Source organism: Radiomyces spectabilis, assembly GCF_025331425.1.
Source record: "Radiomyces spectabilis strain NRRL 2753 chromosome Unknown BYT42scaffold_4, whole genome shotgun sequence".
Classification (NCBI taxonomy): Eukaryota; Fungi; Mucoromycota; class Mucoromycetes; order Mucorales; family Radiomycetaceae; genus Radiomyces; species Radiomyces spectabilis.
In genome coordinates, this window is record NW_026251929.1 from 679,789 (window position 1) to 697,714 (window position 17,926).

At 43.6% G+C, this 17,926-nt stretch overlaps 4 protein-coding genes across 4 annotated transcripts; 2 read left to right on the forward strand and 2 right to left on the reverse strand.

Annotated features, from left to right (window-relative positions):
* BYT42DRAFT_562525 (uncharacterized protein) lies at positions 1-1,336 on the reverse strand. The gene is made up of 3 exons (XM_051567478.1): positions 1,105-1,336; positions 805-1,034; positions 1-732 (listed from the first exon to the last, which is right to left on the reverse strand). Exons 1-3 carry the CDS (start codon positions 1,307-1,309, stop codon positions 181-183), a joined length of 987 nt encoding a protein of 328 aa, XP_051425116.1. The 5' UTR covers positions 1,310-1,336; the 3' UTR covers positions 1-180.
* A 1,861-nt stretch (positions 1,337-3,197) lies between these two features.
* On the forward strand, positions 3,198-3,987 carry BYT42DRAFT_260793 (uncharacterized protein). The gene is made up of 2 exons (XM_051562751.1): positions 3,198-3,355; positions 3,419-3,987. Exon 2 carries the CDS (start codon positions 3,497-3,499, stop codon positions 3,878-3,880), a length of 384 nt encoding a protein of 127 aa, XP_051425117.1. The 5' UTR covers positions 3,198-3,355; positions 3,419-3,496; the 3' UTR covers positions 3,881-3,987.
* Positions 3,988-6,453: 2,466 nt separating this feature from the next.
* BYT42DRAFT_562532 (uncharacterized protein) lies at positions 6,454-9,125 on the forward strand. Its single transcript, XM_051567479.1, has 3 exons — positions 6,454-7,001; positions 7,298-8,195; positions 8,281-9,125. The coding sequence occupies exons 1-3, from the start codon at positions 6,570-6,572 to the stop codon at positions 8,754-8,756; spliced, it is 1,806 nt and encodes a 601-aa protein (XP_051425118.1). The 5' UTR covers positions 6,454-6,569; the 3' UTR covers positions 8,757-9,125.
* A 966-nt stretch (positions 9,126-10,091) lies between these two features.
* BYT42DRAFT_562538 (cortical protein marker for cell polarity-domain-containing protein) lies at positions 10,092-17,515 on the reverse strand. The gene is made up of 12 exons (XM_051567480.1): positions 17,367-17,515; positions 17,263-17,296; positions 16,348-17,162; positions 15,828-16,036; positions 14,909-15,732; positions 14,625-14,828; positions 14,456-14,565; positions 13,756-14,395; positions 13,487-13,683; positions 12,864-13,368; positions 10,415-12,766; positions 10,092-10,344 (listed from the first exon to the last, which is right to left on the reverse strand). The coding sequence occupies exons 3-12, from the start codon at positions 17,059-17,061 to the stop codon at positions 10,277-10,279; spliced, it is 5,823 nt and encodes a 1,940-aa protein (XP_051425119.1). The 5' UTR covers positions 17,062-17,162; positions 17,263-17,296; positions 17,367-17,515; the 3' UTR covers positions 10,092-10,276.
* Between the last annotated feature and the right edge of the window lie 411 nt (positions 17,516-17,926).

A 17,926-nucleotide genomic window follows, 5' to 3' on the forward strand; every position in this document is an offset into this window, starting at 1 on the left:
AAAAAAAAAAAAAAAAAAAAAAAAAATTGTCGTGCTATCAACGCAAAGTGTTTTGAAAAGCAACGGACATGGTTTTTTAGAAAGGTAAATGACTTCCATTTCTGTATAAGTAACTTTGATTGTGATTGGTCAATGACATTTTGACTAAGCGGATTGGGTTTTATAAGAAAAAAATTGAGATCAATCGGCGGAGCCCATTTCATCACCGGCATCATTTGCCGTGTCATCCGGTTCATTGTCGGTGGATTTGTCCATGAACAAGTGGGCCCAGTGAACGATGTGATGAATGTCCATCAAGGATAAATTATAGTTGATAAAATGTAAGAATTCGATTTCCATGCGAACAATGTGTTGCGTTCGTTCTTTGGGCGTGAGAGAATCAGTCATGTTTGGTTCAAAATAGTGATATTTTTCCAGTTCAGACGCAGTGAAAGTGGGTGAGGTCGGCGGAGACAGTGGACGAAGGTCGGTGCGGAGCGGTGGGAGGGTATCGTTTTCAAATAACAGTTTTTTCGAGCCACGTCTTGGTGGTACGTCGGATAGTGAAGGGGATGGTTCTTTGACTTTGGGTGATGGCTGCTTTTCTTGCTTTTTTTCTTCTTCCTGCCGCTGTTGTTCTTCGGTGTGGATGATGGATCGTAAATTGGTGTGAATAAATTTCGAAGCCACCATGTAAGCCACCATGATCAGCCGCTGACTACATCCTTTGGTGCCTCGGATGCCCCCGTATCGCTAAAAAGGAAAACCGGAAGACATTTAGAATGCGTTGCCACAACGGAAAAATGAATTGCTAGGTTACTGTACCTGTTTGAGTCGTTGAATATAATGCACAGCCATGAGCAAAGTGATATTTGGACACACGGTTGGCGTGGAGGTTTTGCCACGACAAAATGCTTTCAGAGCATCGTCCAGTGGGGCCTCGGGCATCAGCGCCGTCGTGTTTAGAATATTATTCATCAAAGCGACAAGATCGGTTGTGACGGAAGGCGTTGGATCCACTTCCCATGCCTGTACGACAAAATCAGCAAGGTGTCCTATTGTTGAAAAAAAAAATCAACAGCGCGTTCACGTTATTAAAACGTTGATATTGGAAAAGCTGCTTACGTATGCAATTTGGATGAAGTCGTTGGCGTCGATTTAACTGAATGGCCTGCAGCAGCAAACCGGCTTGGTTGTAACTCGCTTGGTAGACAGCTGTCAGACGTTTCTGCATGTCGTTATAGTTTCGTTCGAAGCGATACGGAGCGAACTGGAATGTATCTATTCGACCGTTGGAAGCGTGGTTGTGGAGTTTGACTTTGGTTTTCATAATAATAGAGAACTTGAGGAAGCGGAGAACAGCGGGTGATTGGGAAAAAAAATGTATTTATATTATGTGGTGGTTTAAATAATAAGCCGTTCCTCTGTCTCTTTTTGCATGAATCCACTCAGGTCCCAAAAAAAAAAGAAAATGACAAAAATTTGGCGGATAATTATTTGACCCGATGGCACAAAATGGCATGTTGGAATCTTGGGGGGGGTTCCCTTTGCCATGTTGTCTTTCTATTTTTCCGTCAGAGAGGGACAAAAAGTAAAAATAAACTGGAATTCCTGCTGTATGCAAATATCTGTTATCTCGCTTTTCATTTTAAAAAAAAACATGTCGCAAAAAAAAGGTCTCCCTTCCATCGATCGGAGAGAACACGTATTCCGCTTAGAAATCATGCTACAATTCGTTTCTCATTTTTCCATTCTGTGTTTTCGATAACCGACAATCACTTTATCCCTCCTTTCGGGCTTTTTTCACGTCAGTTAAAGGCAACGGGATTCCTTGATCCAGTGTTCTCATGACCATTTCTCCCGAATTGCCATCATCCCATGAAATAACTGGATAAGGTGGTACGAGCTGTCTGTGGTCAGAACCCACCCCCAAAGAAAAGAACAGTTTTTTTGTATACACTTTTGACTGAGTCCTTTTTTTTCCTGATGAAAATGACTCGCAAACTCGGAGATGGTGACAGAGGATCGTCAAGGTTTCCCCCTTTCCATGGTTCGTGCCCAATTTGTGTGAAAACAATGGAAACTTCCAAACCGTCGAGTTTAACGGGGATTGAGCTGGCAAATCAGGGCCGGTCTTATGTGATGCATTGTCGATCAAGTGGTGTCCAATCGACCCGCTAATTCATAGTCCGCGAACAAATGACACTGTGAGACGGGGACGACGGAGCTACTTTTTTTTTTTACCACCGTCGACCGCCAAAACGTTGATTTTTTTTCTGGTTTCAGTTTTGTCAATGTTTTTTCCAAATCATGTCAAAAAAAAAAGACAAACCAGGCCATTTTTTTCTCTTCCATGATCAGCACAGAAAAACCAAAAAATGACCGCATTACCCAGATTTTTACGTTTCAGAATGATTAAATTTTCATGCAATCGCTCTTCGCATCCCGATTTTTTTTCTTGAGTGATAATAAGTGCCGTGGAACGTATACAAACAGGACTTGGTATGGATACACAATGGACATGAAATCTTGGAAATGGGCTTTTTTTTTCTTTTTTGAATGACGGAATGGGACGTGTGCGTGTTACTTTCCATCGACAGGGTAACACGGCCAAAAACACGCGAGCTTGCTCTGCAGACACTTTTTATTGATGAGCGTCTGAATAAAAGACCGTTGTAATCAAAGGTTGCAATCATCAAACCTTTTTTGGGGGGTTTGACTATTATGTTCGACACAGGAAAGCACTTCTTTCTTTATAAAAGTGGCCAGAGAATCTCCATATTCTTTTGTTCTCGTGAGCAAGTGATTTTCACTGGTCATGGTCAGCTGTTTCGCGTTTCTCAAATCACAATAGCGTCGTTTAACTTTTTGTCATTCCGTCATGAAAACGACACAGCTATCCCATTTTTTATTTTATCACTTGGCACCGACTTTGAGGTTCTCCGTCATAACAGACACATTCTATTGACACTACTACTTTGAACAAAGGACAGACTTCTCTTCATCCAAACCTTTGGTGAGGAACCATGTACGAAATGGGATCAACCGATGAACGTATTATTTTCTCGGCATTCACTTTATAGTTGCTGTATAAAACCATGTATACCAGACGATAGCTGGTTACCAAGGGGAATAAAATCGCAATAATGAAGAGACCTTTGTAGTGATGCTTTAGTGAACCATGGTCAAAGATCGCTTCCAATCAAGGACACGAAATATGGCATTCCAATTGTACAAAAAATTCAACTTTCTGCATATCTGTTACTCTTGTTTTGAAGCTTTCTCATTCGATGCAGAAAAACCCCCCCAACAACTTTATTGCTCGCTTCTTGTATTATCATTTTTGATATTAGGCGCTCCATCATCTCGTTGTAAGGTTCGCTTCTCTGGGGCTCTGCTGTATCATGTTGTCGGACGGATTTTTTATTGTGTATCGCAGCTGATAGATTTTTGATGTTTTTCACGAGAATTCCTGGAAGTGGCTGGTTCAACAGTAGTCGATCAAGAAGTCTATAAAATGGACACTCATCGCGCTTGTCAAAGTTCTTTCTATTCCCCGACCTACATTTCAAGGTCTTGTTTGCCTCTGAGATTGTCTTTTTTTCTTGGACGAAACGAACCCAAGGTGGGCCACCCGACCATCGACGTGTTCGGCTCGTGTTTGGCAGGTTGGGTTGACCTGCGTTGCATGGCACTGCGTAGTCCAACCTGCCGACTTGGTGGGTTCCTTGGGACAGCAAAGGCCAATCAGAGTTTACAGGACTTATTATTTACATTCACATTTTGCTACAGTCTACTGCCATACTGGTTTGTTATTTTTTCAATTTTTCTTTCATTGACTTTGCTTCCCCAACTTTTTCTTTTCCATTTGATCTTTTTAGCAATCTTTGTGATTTTTTAGTTGAATAAAATTGTGTAAAAAATCTTGGATTTTCATTTTACTGGATATGATTCGGCTCTGTCAAAAGTGTGAATGGGACAACCAAAAAGGATGATTTTGTTTCCGAGAGATACAGTATCGCAAAAAAGAATTGGCCCCTTTTCTGCAGGAAAACCGTCTAATTTTTCAATAAACCATGGCAACCAATCAAGAAAGGCCCTCACGCTTATTTACACTGTAACATATCAACAACGGATAAGTATACGGGTATACGGTCGTCAAGAATGAACTGGTTAGATAAAATAAACTAAAGAGGAGACCTTGGCCGTCTATTTTCAAAACATATGGACAAGCCTTTAGATATATATGATCAGTATGAATGCTTGTTTCTTGTCTCCCGTAATCTTTTATCACATAGTTGAACTTTTTTTATGGTTGCACCGAGCCCTGATGAGCGTGACACAGGCGCACGAAACGGACTTGAAAACCAGGTTGGATGAAGCGGGGTTTGAAAAAAGAAATCAAGAAGCTTTTTTCTTTTTTTTTTGGTGCCTCAGGAAACAGTTGTACGGCGCTATTTCTCTTTTTGAAAATTATCGGAAAATGGTGCACCTGAAAAGTTTTGATTCTGCGATATTCCATACCGTCCACCATTTGATGAGGCAATTACCAGTTGCCAATAAATTCAGCAATAAATCATTTAGTGTCTTTTGGTCTTTTTGCACAGTAGTATCGGGAAGTAAAAAATCGCAGAACTGATTCAGAAAGGGAAGAAGGGGGAAAATCATGGCACGCTAATCCCTACTCGGTAAGCTTATGATATCTCCACACTTGTTTTGGTAATTGGGCCGCAAAAAATTTCAAGTGCCATTTTTACTATTGGCGCTATGTTAGTACAATTTAGGATCAGGACCTGTGAAAGCGCAAGGGCAAGGGAATGGACGAACTGTCAATTGAATAGTCCTACCTAGTGCTTGCACTATCTACAGCCAAGCTTTAGAGTTTTGCCAAGCCAAAAAAAAAAAAAAAAAAAAAAAAAAAACCACACGCAAAACGGGGTTTCCAACAGCAATTGCACTATTTAAAAATTTCCAAAGCGGCGATCAATATATCCTTCGTGCATATACGATGGACGATCCATGTGTCAAGAAAAGAAAAAAAGTGCCATTCTTTTTTTTAAGAGGCAGGACGAGGCATCTGGGTGTCAGCGAATGGAAAACCTTTCAATATGAATGACTGAACTTTGTACCAACAAAAACCTCCCCCAGGTGACCGTCACATATGATAAGCGTGCCATCAGAGTTCATGCAATGCACATCTGACGTTTCATTCATACTCTGTTCGCGCGTGGACTCATGTATGTATGTATCTGTGTCAGTAAGATTACAATTGCGTGCTCACAAATAATACATGGCGGTCTTGACATTGAAGCAAACCCTGGACTTGGGACCATATTACTTTGTCTACTTTTCTGTGCAATTTTTATCCATTTTAATCGATTATCGGGCTAAAACGGATCACCAGTAGTTCAACGTTATGCAAAGAAATTCCCAGGAAATAAAAAAGATAATCGAACAGCAAAGAAACTCTTCCATTTGATCATTCACCAACGCTCGAGCCACGCTTGCAGTAAAAAAAAAAAGAACATGGTCACCGTCAATCCTGTCTTTTACGTACCTTCCCATTGTTCCGCCCAGATGGTTTTTTTCCATTAAGGAAAACCAAAGAGTTTTTGGATTGCCAAGACTTTTTCTTGCTTTAACCTGTATTTTTTTTTCTACTACAAAAATGCATGGATGCATCTCCCCTCATCATCGGAAGTGCTCCTGCAGCTCACCTGAAATAATAGTGGTAGAAACACAGAAAGGCAGCTCCCCACTAATAAGCGTAAAGCATTGTCGGAGTTTACAAAGAAAACGATGATTGGGAAGTGACGAATAAAAAATGATGTGATCCCATTGGGGTAGGTCACACCAAGAAGCATAAGTAAAAACGATAAGTATAACATGACTCTTCTGGTTGTCTGATGACAGCATGGGTACTATTGGTTATTGATGAAGCTATTCTACTTGTTTTTTTTTGTATCTGTAGCGACATACTAATACTTATACACTCACTCTGGCCTGTGGGTTTTTAAACAGAAAAAGGGACGTTGGCTGACTTTTTTTCTGAATAGGAAGAAGGAGGGCGAAAAAAAAAATTGTAGTCCAAGGAGGTAAAAAATTTGCAACACCGAACCGGTGGTGGCGTGTGATACGAACACACAAAAAAAAAAAAATGCCAATCACAGATAAACATAAGGTACTTACACAAAAGAAAAATAATAATAATCGACATCATTGTCATCAATGATATCTGCACGTAATAAAAAGTGATTCATTCATAAATTGATCTACTTCATTCGATATCGTAAGTTTATACAAATGTTTATACTCGTTTTTTCAAACTGCGCATTGTAGTTTAAAACAGCAAAAAGGGCAAGTGCAAATGATGACGTTTGGGGCTGGACCACTTGCCTTTTTTGTATAGTGTCCCAAAGAACCGCTTCTAATTTTTCTGTTGCATCAAGTGATGTTTTTTATTTGGCCATTACCTTTTTTTCTTCTTCTTCTTCTTCTTCTCTTCTCTCTTTGCTTTCTTTCCATTATCTTCTTTTCTTTCTTGACATCTTTTTTACCTTTGATCTTTTTGATCTTTTAAACTATACATCATGGCTGATTTCATATGCATAGCGATGGCACCCCAGTATACCGATCCTCATGAATCCGAGCCTCGTGCACCTCACCCGTCTTCCAGTACTTCTTTTCGAAGATCGCTCAACTTATCTCAGGGAGCCTCTGCATTGTTAGGTCGTAGATTCTCCAGATCAAATCATCAAACACGTTCGAACTCTACCGATAATAATGAACGCTCCCCTACTTCTCGATGCAACTCCGATCCGGTGTATATTCGCATTGTTCCAAGTATCGATAATCCAGGTCGATCGCTGGTCTTCCCCATCATTGAACGCGAGTTAGAAGTCGGATCAGTCGTAAAAATTGGCCGTTTTACCGATCGATCTCAAACAAGCAATCACATCTCATTCAAAAGCAAAGTGGTGTCCCGATCACATTGTGAATTTTGGGTCGATGCAGACCACAAGGTAAACCCTCTTTTTTTTGTCTTCGGGCGGGCGGTAAAAAAAAAAAAAGATAAAAAAAAATCATTGCATTTTTTTGATCCGAAGAACAAGATCTGTTATCACCAAAAAAACGGAGCCAGGGAAAAAAAGAGCGCATGGGAGAAGTAAGGGGTTGATGCGTGTGTGCGTGTGTGTGTGAGACAGAGAGACAGAGGAGATTCGCCATAAAAAGAAATACGAAATGGTGATACATGTGGAACGAACATTGGCATCGACTGACATGCCACTTTTTTTTTCTTTCGTCTCATTTTTTGTAGCTTCATTTACGAGACACCAAATCATCGTCGGGGACGTTTGTCAACCGAATGCGTCTAAGTTCTGCTGGCCAGGAAAGCCGACCAACCGAGATCAAGGATGGTGATATCATTCAGCTGGGTGTTGATTATCAAGGCGGCGTGGAAGAAATTTATCGATCTGTAAAAATGCGATTCGAGTTGAATCGGTCCCCCACCCGACAAGGGCCTGACTCTTTCAGTGTATCAGCATTCCATAATCTACGAAATATCACCAACCCAATCGCTTCATCGTGTAGCAAACCAACCGCTCATGGAGAAGCCTCCGATGCTTGTTGTCCTTCTTTATCACCGGAAAACGGCTCATTCAACGATCTGCAAGTCGATGAATGTGTTATCTGTCTGTACGCCCTGGCGCCGTTCCAGGCGCTCTTTGTTGCGCCGTGTTCCCATTCTTATCATTTCAAGTGTATCCGCCCACTTTTGCAAAGTTACCCCGGTTTTCAGTGTCCCATTTGCCGCACCTATTCTGATCTCGAAGCCAGTGTGGCTATCGAAGCAGAAGAAGTGCTCGAAAAATACGGTGTCAAATCCAAATCTTCCACACAGCCGTCCTCGCCATCTTCGCCATCCTCGCACACCACTTCCCAGCAAGCGGATCACGACCCCCAATCCCTTTTGATGCAGCCATGTGCATCGCAGCCTTCTTCACCGGGATCCGTTGAAGAACCTGATCAGCAACAACCTGACCCATCTGAAACGCGAGCCGAAAATTCAACCTCCGTAGCGCAACCGATGCCTTCGGAAGCGAACACTGGGCAACCCCATCGAGGCCCCGATCCGCTGTCCACTACGTTGGTGGCCTCACCACCCAGTTTCTCGCCCTTGTCGTCTTCCACGTATCATCGTACTTCCGCTGAAGGTGAGTGTATTACAATGAGTGAAATCGAATGCGCTGTATCTGGCCATTCCCACCGAACAAGTCGGCTGATAAAGGATGATGACAGCAGGCGATCACGGGGCGACCCTTTTATTCGAAGATTTTAGCAATGTGATAACCGAAGAAGAAAGTGGCATTGCCAGCACCCCAAGCAGTCCTCGATCCTTGGATGAAGACGTGGTTTCCCGATCCACCACACGGTCATCCGAACGCCGGTTGAGTGCTTCCAATCTCGTGGAGAAGCTTAAAGTAGCCTTTTCCGAAAAATGTAAATCCAGTGGATTCAACAACCGAGACGGCAAACGTTCGTCTGCAAAGTTACGGCATCGATCTCAGGAAGAAGACGCCGACATCATGGAAGTCGATGATATATCTGGTCCCTCATCGCCTCGGCCTTCTTCGGCTCCACTGACTCAAACTTTATCTCGGCAATCAACCACCCACACATCTCAACTCCCAGAGATCGTGGAAGACGTTGCAGCCGAGGAAGGCCAACCTTTTTACCCACAAGCATCTTCCATGATCATTGATCACCACTACTGATCATTATCATTATCACCATCATCATCAACGATATAGGAAATATTCCTGGCTAATCTTATTATTTTCTTTCTTCTCGTCTTCCTTTTTCTTGTCCCATTGATATCTCAACTGTCTTTGTATCATATTGCGCATAGTTTGCTTTTTTTATTCTTTTTTTTTTTTACCTTACAAATTTACTACACCCTCTTTTACATTAAGTTATCCAATGGAATTTCTGTTATGCATGTTTACTCTTTTCCAATCACTGTCTGCATTGCTGTGTACATCTGTGAACTACCACTGGTTCCTCCTTTATGTCATACAAAGCAAAAAGCTTCATTGTTACCAGTAATCAGCGCCCTAGTTTCTCATACATGAGACACTTTTACTAGGCCCCCTGCTGTTTGCTCTCCAACAATCTTGCCATACAGTATTTCATACTTTGCGGCAAAATTCATATGATTAGCCCACTACCGTACGGCTCTGACTTTAGCTGCGTTTCAATGACGCATGTTTTGCTTTCTGATAGAGGGATCTATTGCAATGTGATTTCTTTTATTTTACACAGCATGATCCCATTTCAATTTGATACCTCAAAGGATCTGTTTGTTAGTGAAGACATGAACTTAGCCCTGATCAATAATACCCTTACCGTTGGATCATATCTGGCAAAAAATATCAGATTGCAAACTGTCACTTGTGTGCCTTGCGAACATAAACAAATTTTTGTCTTTCTGCATCATGAATCACTAAACATATACAGTACTCACTATATATGCGTGCAGATACGACGATGAAGACAATGCAGAATTTTTTTAGTGAGCAATTTAGCCAAATGTACGTACCACTGCGTTCATTTTGTTGATTTTGCTTTTCTCTTCGTTAATCCAGGCGATTATTACAAGATAGCAAGATCACAGTCGAAGCAAACGCCGTCTGATCAACGAACTGTTGTAGCAATCCAAAATGGTAATTCTCGCACGCCGTGTCTGAATAGGTGATGCAGAAAAAGAGAGAGGAGTCACTGTATGTATCAAGTGCTTTAAATTGAGATAAGGTATGGTATCAAGGCGTCGGAGGTACATCCGTCCTTGAGACATGCGTTCAAGCTTTTCTTTTGCAGCTTGCACTTGTATTTGTCACTTGCATGCTGCAAAAAATTGCAGCAACAGCGTTTTGCCCAAGCAGCACAGCGCGGTTGCAACAGCATTTTCCAACCACGTTAATCCTCAGGTCAAACCTAGTGAAACAATGAGATTCCACCACAAATTTACTGTAAATTCATACGTTTTGACGATTTGAGTTTTGTAATCGCAATTCCAGGATAACATCTGAGAAACATGAACAAAACACACACACAAACGGGCACTGGTTTTATGAGGATGCATTGATTATTGGATGAAACATGAAATGAATTTGGAATACTTTATAAAGCTTTAACCCATATTCTAAGCTTCGTATGGGTTATTTATATCATGGCGACGGGGTGTGGGCCATTTTTTTGTAGTAATAAATTATAGGTGTTTGGTATTCGAAATATGTTATTGAGCTACGGCTGCTCTTTCCACATAGTTACTTGGAAAGACACCTTGGAGTGGATCACCGGAACCTAATTTTGCAACATGACATAGATATGTGGTGAGCAGACTGAACATCCAAACGAATAAATAATAACCTACCATTGTCCTTGTAACCCATCCACCAGATATCATCGCTGGAATCGACTACAATAATAGGATCTCCCTTGTCAAATCCCAGCTCACCGTGTTCACGCGCACTGAAATCGAATTTGGCATAGTACAAATGAGGATGATCTTCAGTCGATGGCAAATCATCGGCATTGTTTCGCAGAGCAATGTCCATCACACTGCGGAAATCGCTTCGATACCGTTCCTTCTTACTATCCTTGCTGTTGTTATCCTTGTTGACCGTCACCGGTTCTCGTGATGAAAAGTAATCTTCAACCATACGTTTGGAAGCGGCTCTTCCTTCAAGGGCTGAAAGTACGTTGCCGCTCATTGGGCTGACTGCAGTCGTATTGTTATTGCTCAACTTTTCATGGATATCATCCGTCTCGGTGGCAGTGGTTACGGCAGCAGCTTCCGGCTCAACTGTTTCAGACAACGTGGTGACAGTGGCAGCATACGCTTCAGGGGTACGAGGTGCATGTCGTGTTTCAATGGGGGAGCCAAACTTGGCCACTTTCCAACGAACCGACGGCGATTCAGGACTTGTAAGGCCATTCGTTGGGTTTAGATCAAACGACGTTGGGAAAGTGGTGTTAAGAGGCGGTAAGGTCGACGCTTCTGACAGACGGAAAGAACTCTTATTCATGGCTTCGATTTGCTTTGAGAACGAATCTTTTTCGTCTTGATCCGCGACGTCCATGACCTCAGTGGCAGACTGGGCAGCCTTGGCAACGGTGGGTCCAGAGTGGTCGTATTTGTCGGAAAATGAAGATGCCGTCGATGATGAAATATCGGCGGTCGTTCCAGATGCCATTTCCAATGCACCACTGACCGGTTGACTCAAACGGTTGGCTAAGTCATGTTCCACTTCGTTGGGTAAATTGACGGACGAAAAGTTCAAGGTCGAAGTATACGTTTGGGACGGACTCAGCTGTCTCGGTGAATTGGTAACAAGTTCGAAACGATCATAAGTACTGTACACACTGTCGCGCTGCTCGCTTTCTCGGCTAATTTCGAGTGCGGCCTTGGCCTTTTCGGCATCAGGGGCGGTGGTCCAGCGAACAATGTCAGGATCGGTGGCAAAATCGTCCGAAATCGATATCATGCTCGGAGCAAAGGAACGGGTATCAGGCAGCTGCAATGATGATTGCGTTTCGGAATACATGGAAGACAATACCGGACGCACCATAGCTGTGCCTACCGCGTTATCCGTATTGTAATTGGTCCAACGTACTGACGAAGGTTCTGTCACCGATCCAGCAGTGAGCAAGGTAGGGTTCGATGATGGCATATCGCGCATGGTGTTGTTGTTTTCTTGACTGGATCTATCCTCATGTGTATGCGTCACAATAACAGGCGCTACCACGGCCGTACCTATAGCCGCCCCCGCGTCCCCAGCGTTGGTCCATCGTACAGGCGCACCATTGTCGGATCCGAGACTGGGTGGAAGCAACGAGACTGGCGAAACAACAGCAGCCGTGGCTGGTTCACTTGCCATGGTCGTCCAATGTACAGGAGCTCCTTGCGTATTGTATTGCGGCGTGTTGGAGAAAAGCATCGAAGCAGGGGCTACAACGGCCGAACTGGCCACTCCAGCAGGTGCGGTTGTCCATCGTACAGAAGAAGGATCCACTGAATTGGGAGCTGGAACAGGTGCAAGGGAAGGTGCCGTAGTAACATTGCCAATGTTACTCATGGGCGTCGATCCGTAGAGGTAACTTCCCGTCGCCGTTTCGCCGGTAGGATAATCACTGCTGACAGCTAGACCAATGGTCGATGTTCTGAATGGGTTGTTGGAGTAGCGGATTTCTCGTTGCACCGTAGGCGACGATCGAGCGTCTTGGTTGAAACCCGAGGCGAGCTCGCTTTCAGGGCGTGTGAAGGAATCAGCTTTGGCCGGTTTGGATTCTTCTGGTGCAGCGCCGGTCGCAGCTGATATCGCTCCCGCAGCAAGGAGTCCACCCGCTCCAACGTTGGTCAACGCCACTGGTGGTGGAGGCGTGACGTGTTCGAATCCCAGCTTTTCATCCTTTATGAATTCGGTCGAAGAGGCATGCGAGGGTACAATGGTTTCGTCGATAGGGTACTGTTTGTAGGAATAGGGATAATCGTCGTTTTTCGTGAGCGCCACGCCTGCATCAGCGGCAGTCAACATGGCCAAAAGCGATTGAGGGCGACAAGGAGGTTTGCCGTAATATGCAGCTGGATTATTGGTGGGATCGTTCTGATTTTGATATCGTCGCTTGACGACAACGAAACCGAAAGCGGAGCATACGATGGCAAATACAATACCCAGAGCTGCCGCAATGGAAATCACAACCACAATCGGGGTAGACAAAAATCCTGTAAAGATAAATATTACGCGTGAGTATGTGTTGTGTGTATCCATAGGCCAACTTTTTTTAATTTTTTTCATCCTATTCGTGTTTCAAGGACTTACGTTCCGTTGGATGATCCCAAAAATAGGATTTGAAGAAAATGTGACTTAATGCATCAATATCACCGTCGGCTGTGGATGCGACCAGATAGGGGAGGTACGCGGAGCCATTGAATAAAGCGGCACTCACGTTGCCGTACTCTTGCAGGTTCAGGAACCCTGTCAATAGTAAGACACTGTTGGTGTCACCCATTAAACCCGAACTGTTATCGCCCTGTCGAAGCGGAAGTACAGTGATCTGTCGTACACGACTGCCAGGACCAAGCAATTGGGACGTTTGCTCCAATTGCTGTCCGTCCCATACCACCAGATACGTAGAATCTCCCGATTGACCGACAATAAACGTCTTTTTTGTATGACTGTCGTGAGCCAAGGCATGCGATGGTCCAGGTAAACTGCTGCCCTGCGCTGTGGATAATGAGCTCCATGCATTGGCGTGATAATCGTAAACAGCCGCAGGGACAGCCGCATCTTTAAGAAGCAAATTTCCAGCTGCAATCAATTTCCCCTAGGCAACACAAGATCGGTTAATATTCATACTTTTTGATCTACAGGATACATGAAACTTGACAAAGAAAAAATTGGGGGTGGGTGGGAAAGAGACGAAGATGATGATGATCACTTACCTCATGAAAGACGAAATCCGTGACTTCCCCAGCAAGTCCTTCACCGAGATTATTCCATTGCCGATCACTGGTGCCCAGCATACAGATGCCTTTGCAGTTCAACGATCCGGCAGTGGTAAAGTTACCAGCCACCACCACGGCGTGAGCGGAAGGATTGAATCGAATCGTGTTCACTTTGGCAAGAGATCCATCTGAAGCTAAAATCCGAGTAAATACATATTCAAGCCTTCCAGTTCTTTCGCTCTTGATTTTATCCTCATCCAACTTACTGTGTAAGGCTGGCACAGCCACAAATGTCTTATTCACCAAGTCGTACACTGCCAAACTGGTCATGTTTTCGCTGACAAATTCGCCACCAATATAGAGATAATCATGATGAACCGTCATCGCGTGGATATTGCCTTGCCAGTTGGCTTGAATTCCGGTCCAGCCGCCGTTGCCGTATAATGCGACGTTGCGAATGTTTCCATTGTTGAGCGTAAAATCGCCACCGATAATCGTGGTCGACATGTTACCGTGGCGAGCATCGTTCCAAAATACACCGGCATTGACTTTATTATCACGACCACCATCAGGATAGAAGGGGAATGAAGTCAGCGACATGTTGTTGCGAATAAACGAAAATCCAGACGCTGGAATTTGCTGGGCGCTTCGGATGTTGCCGACGTAATAATCCGTAGCCAATGGGTTTCGGTCACTGGGCGATCGCGAAAGGATACCATAGACGGTTCCCGCAATGTAAGGAATATCGTGGCGCCACGCCTGCGTTCGAATGTCCCACCACAGGTTTCCAGCTGTTTGATTGCGTGGATGACCTGAGGCGTCTAGAAGCGCTGAAAATTCGCCAGAGACAAGAATGGCTTGCTTATCCAAAGTTGGATGAAGCGACTCCACTGGTCCATTCACTCCCTGTAACAGATACTGAGTACTCGCACTTTTTTGTGATTAACCCAGCAGAGACCCACTTACAGTTTGCATGGCATTCCATTTCTGTTTGTCGGTATTGTAACGTGCTAAGCGGCTCAATGTTGTTGTGCTATTGCCCGCGACACCGGTGAATTCGCCACCCACAAAGAGATCTATCAATATGTATCAGACGTACTTGTCGTAGACATAACGCAGACTACTAAGAAATTACCTAACCCAGCGTACACCATTGTTTTCACGGGTCCATTGAGTCCGATATCCTCGAGTGGGATCAGTTTCTGGCTCGTTGTATCCAACTTTACAATGTTACGATAGCTTCCTGCCCCTCCATTGCCAGACGAAAAATTGCCAGCAATGAACAAATCGGTTTTTGTCGAGACCATGCTCTTTACGATCGATCCATACGGCACATTCTCTAGAAAATAGAAATAATCCAGATCTCACTAGTGAGAAAAAAAAGAAATCGGTGAATGATGCCCAAATGGTGACACTTGCCTGTCAAAGATTTCCATGGCAGATGACTGCGGTTCAAAGGAGTGATCGACCGGGTTTCCGTATAATTGAGGATACTAGACAACGCGGATAACGATGCCGATTTCACAAACTGAATCGAGTTGGCGACCACGGTCACGGTCGTATTCGACGGTTTTGTGGCATTATGGGCAATCGCCATGGTAATGTGAGGTTGAAACGTGCCTGAGGTGGAAGTAATGTAACCTGAATAAATAACATCGTGGCGATTCTGTTTTGTGTCCTGGCTAAGCGTTCTATTCACGGTATGATTCGCCGAAAAATACATGGTGAGATCGACGTCTGTACGTTGGCCGCAGCTGGAAGTACCGACACAGCCGGGTGTGTACATGTAAACATCGTAGAATCCGGATTCGGGAAGGAAAGGGATGAAGTCAATCGAAGTTTTCGACGAGTGAAGCTGGGAGACGGGAAACGATGATGACAGGGCGGTTTCTCTGGTTTCCGCATCGACAATGGTTTTCCAAGAACCTGAAGTGACGGATTTGGACTGCGGCAGATTGGTTGCCATAGCACAGTCGGTAGCATTACCCGAGTCGATGGCGTGTACAAAGATTTCGGCTTGGAAGATTTCAACTTTGGATAATCCCGCGCCTAGACCATACCATGAAGAAATCACAATACGCGCACTGGTAGCCTGAGCGGAAGCGTCGCGTACTTGGAAATCCTGATATTCGACGGATGGATCGTTCGTCAACATACAATTGGTGCTGCAAAACATGGTTTGCTTGGTAGTTGGATCGATGTACGACAAGTTAAGGTAGGTATTGGAAGGTAAAATTAAGACACTGTGAGCGATGGGTGAGTCAATTTTTTGTTTTCAGAGTCCATGAAAAACTACTGTTTTGTTATTTTGTGTTGACGCTGATGGTCGCGGTATTACCTAAACTCTTTGGTTGCATAATTTTCGGTACGTGCATTGGATAATCGGATCAGCGAAAGCGTGATCTGATAATCAAAATCCGCTTGCCAATAACCTCCCGCCCCTTGTTCCAAAACCCAAGGTTGATCGGTGGGATTAGTGCTGTTGACGGTGCAAAACAGGGCATTGGGAGGCGCCAGATCAGAGTCCGTATTTCCTGCTGAGATTTTCTAGCGGGTGATATCGTTTTGTTAGTATTCCCATTGAGAGTTTGCAACAAAAAGGAAGGAGAATGACCGAATCATAATAAGCAGATATGCCGAAAATAGAAATCAAAAAGTTTTGGGGGGAGGCGTTCAAAATGAGGGAGAACCGACAAACAAAAATATAGAAAGAACAAGATTGGTTGACAAAGGAGAAAGTGGGAGGTGAATGTTAAAATAAAATAAAATAAAACACAAATGGATACGACAAGAAATAGAATTAAATTAAAAAAAAATAGCCCACTCCAAAAGGAGAAGGGTTCAGTGGAAAAGCTTACCGTGGGCGATGATACACGAACGGGTTGCGTGGCCGGTGCATGGTTGGTTTGACCGTCGGCGGTTGTATCGAACAATCCACCAAAAAGAAGGGAATCGGTTTGAACGTCTCGAGTGATACTGTGAACCGGGCCGTTGAATCCTTTCCAGGGGACGCCTGTCCATTGATTATTGGACCACACGGCAACCGATCCACCAAAATAAGCCAGGGACTCTGAATATTGAGGTGCAGATGCAACTGGGGCGACGAATTGACCACCTGCAAGCACCCGTCCGGTTTTTGTGTCACAGTATAAACTGTAAACTGGACCATCCAATCCTTGCGCGAGTGACGAAACGTAGTGTGAACCGTCGTTTTGAAAGTGAATCAAGGCAATATTGGAAAGGTTAACGTGACCAAACTGAGTAAAATTGCCGCCTACGTACAATTGATATTCGGTGGCGGTAGGTAAAGCGCAAGTGGTGTAAATGGAGCCATGGAGCGACGACGATGCCAGCAAGTTGAATGTGTGATTGGAATGCGAGATTAGGGATGCGGTATTGGGTGGTATTTGGGTCAGTTGATAGTTGTCGGTATACAATGAAATGCCGCTGTACGATCCAGCGATGCCAATTTCCTGAAGTTGTTCAAGGTCGATGGTTGGTTGGGAAACGAATGAAGCTCCGCTCCACTGGGCCAGCAAAGCCCACCAGAACCAGGCATATGAGCGGATCATTGACCTCGATGTATCAAAGCGCTCTCAAACGTAGGAATTGAAACGAAGGAATAAGGCTCGGAAAGAGAGGTTGAAGAAGGGAGAAAAATACGGAGCTGAATCTAATATAACGGTTTAGTTTTTCTCTCTTTTGAATGGGCTTTTTTTTTGCAGGAGAGGCTCATTCTGTCTGAGCGAGCGATTTTTTTTTTATCTTATCACCTTAGTTGAACAGTAACATGAATCAGTCCGAATGCTGAAAAGGACGGTAATGGGGGAATAAATAAAAATTTTTTTATTCTCTCTCTTTGTTCAAGTAGACGAACCAAAAAGGAAGGAATAAGGGGGGTGCAAAATGTTTGCAAGCAGCGCGGAAAAAGGAGAATAACAAAAAGAAAAAAAAAGAAAAAAGAAAATCGAAAGAATCTAAGCGAGATATATAAAATATTCTAATCAGGAGAGGACGATAAAAAAAATCTTCTCGTCTACCAAAAGACAAGAAAAAATTGACAGAGACACATGTTTATAATGTATAGAGCTCATTTTCATGTTACACCAGTCATAATGAACTGAGTTGATAATGAGTTTATTTTCGGCTGAGATTGGTTTTTAATAGCTTCTTTCACTTGTCGTCTTTTCTATTCCCAACATGCCTAGGGCTCACCCATTCTGGGAACTTGAAAAAGTTTACAGAGACAACAGCAACGTCACTATCATGACAGGTTGAAAAACAAAATTGTCCAAACGATTAACTTAGGAGTCTGATTTCACTAAGGTCATGAAAAAAAACAAAAAGCCGCTCATTATGTTACATAAGACTCGCATTCATTGTACTGTTTCCCTCATGCATGAATTCTTTTGAGCAGACTACTTATTTTGACTTGGA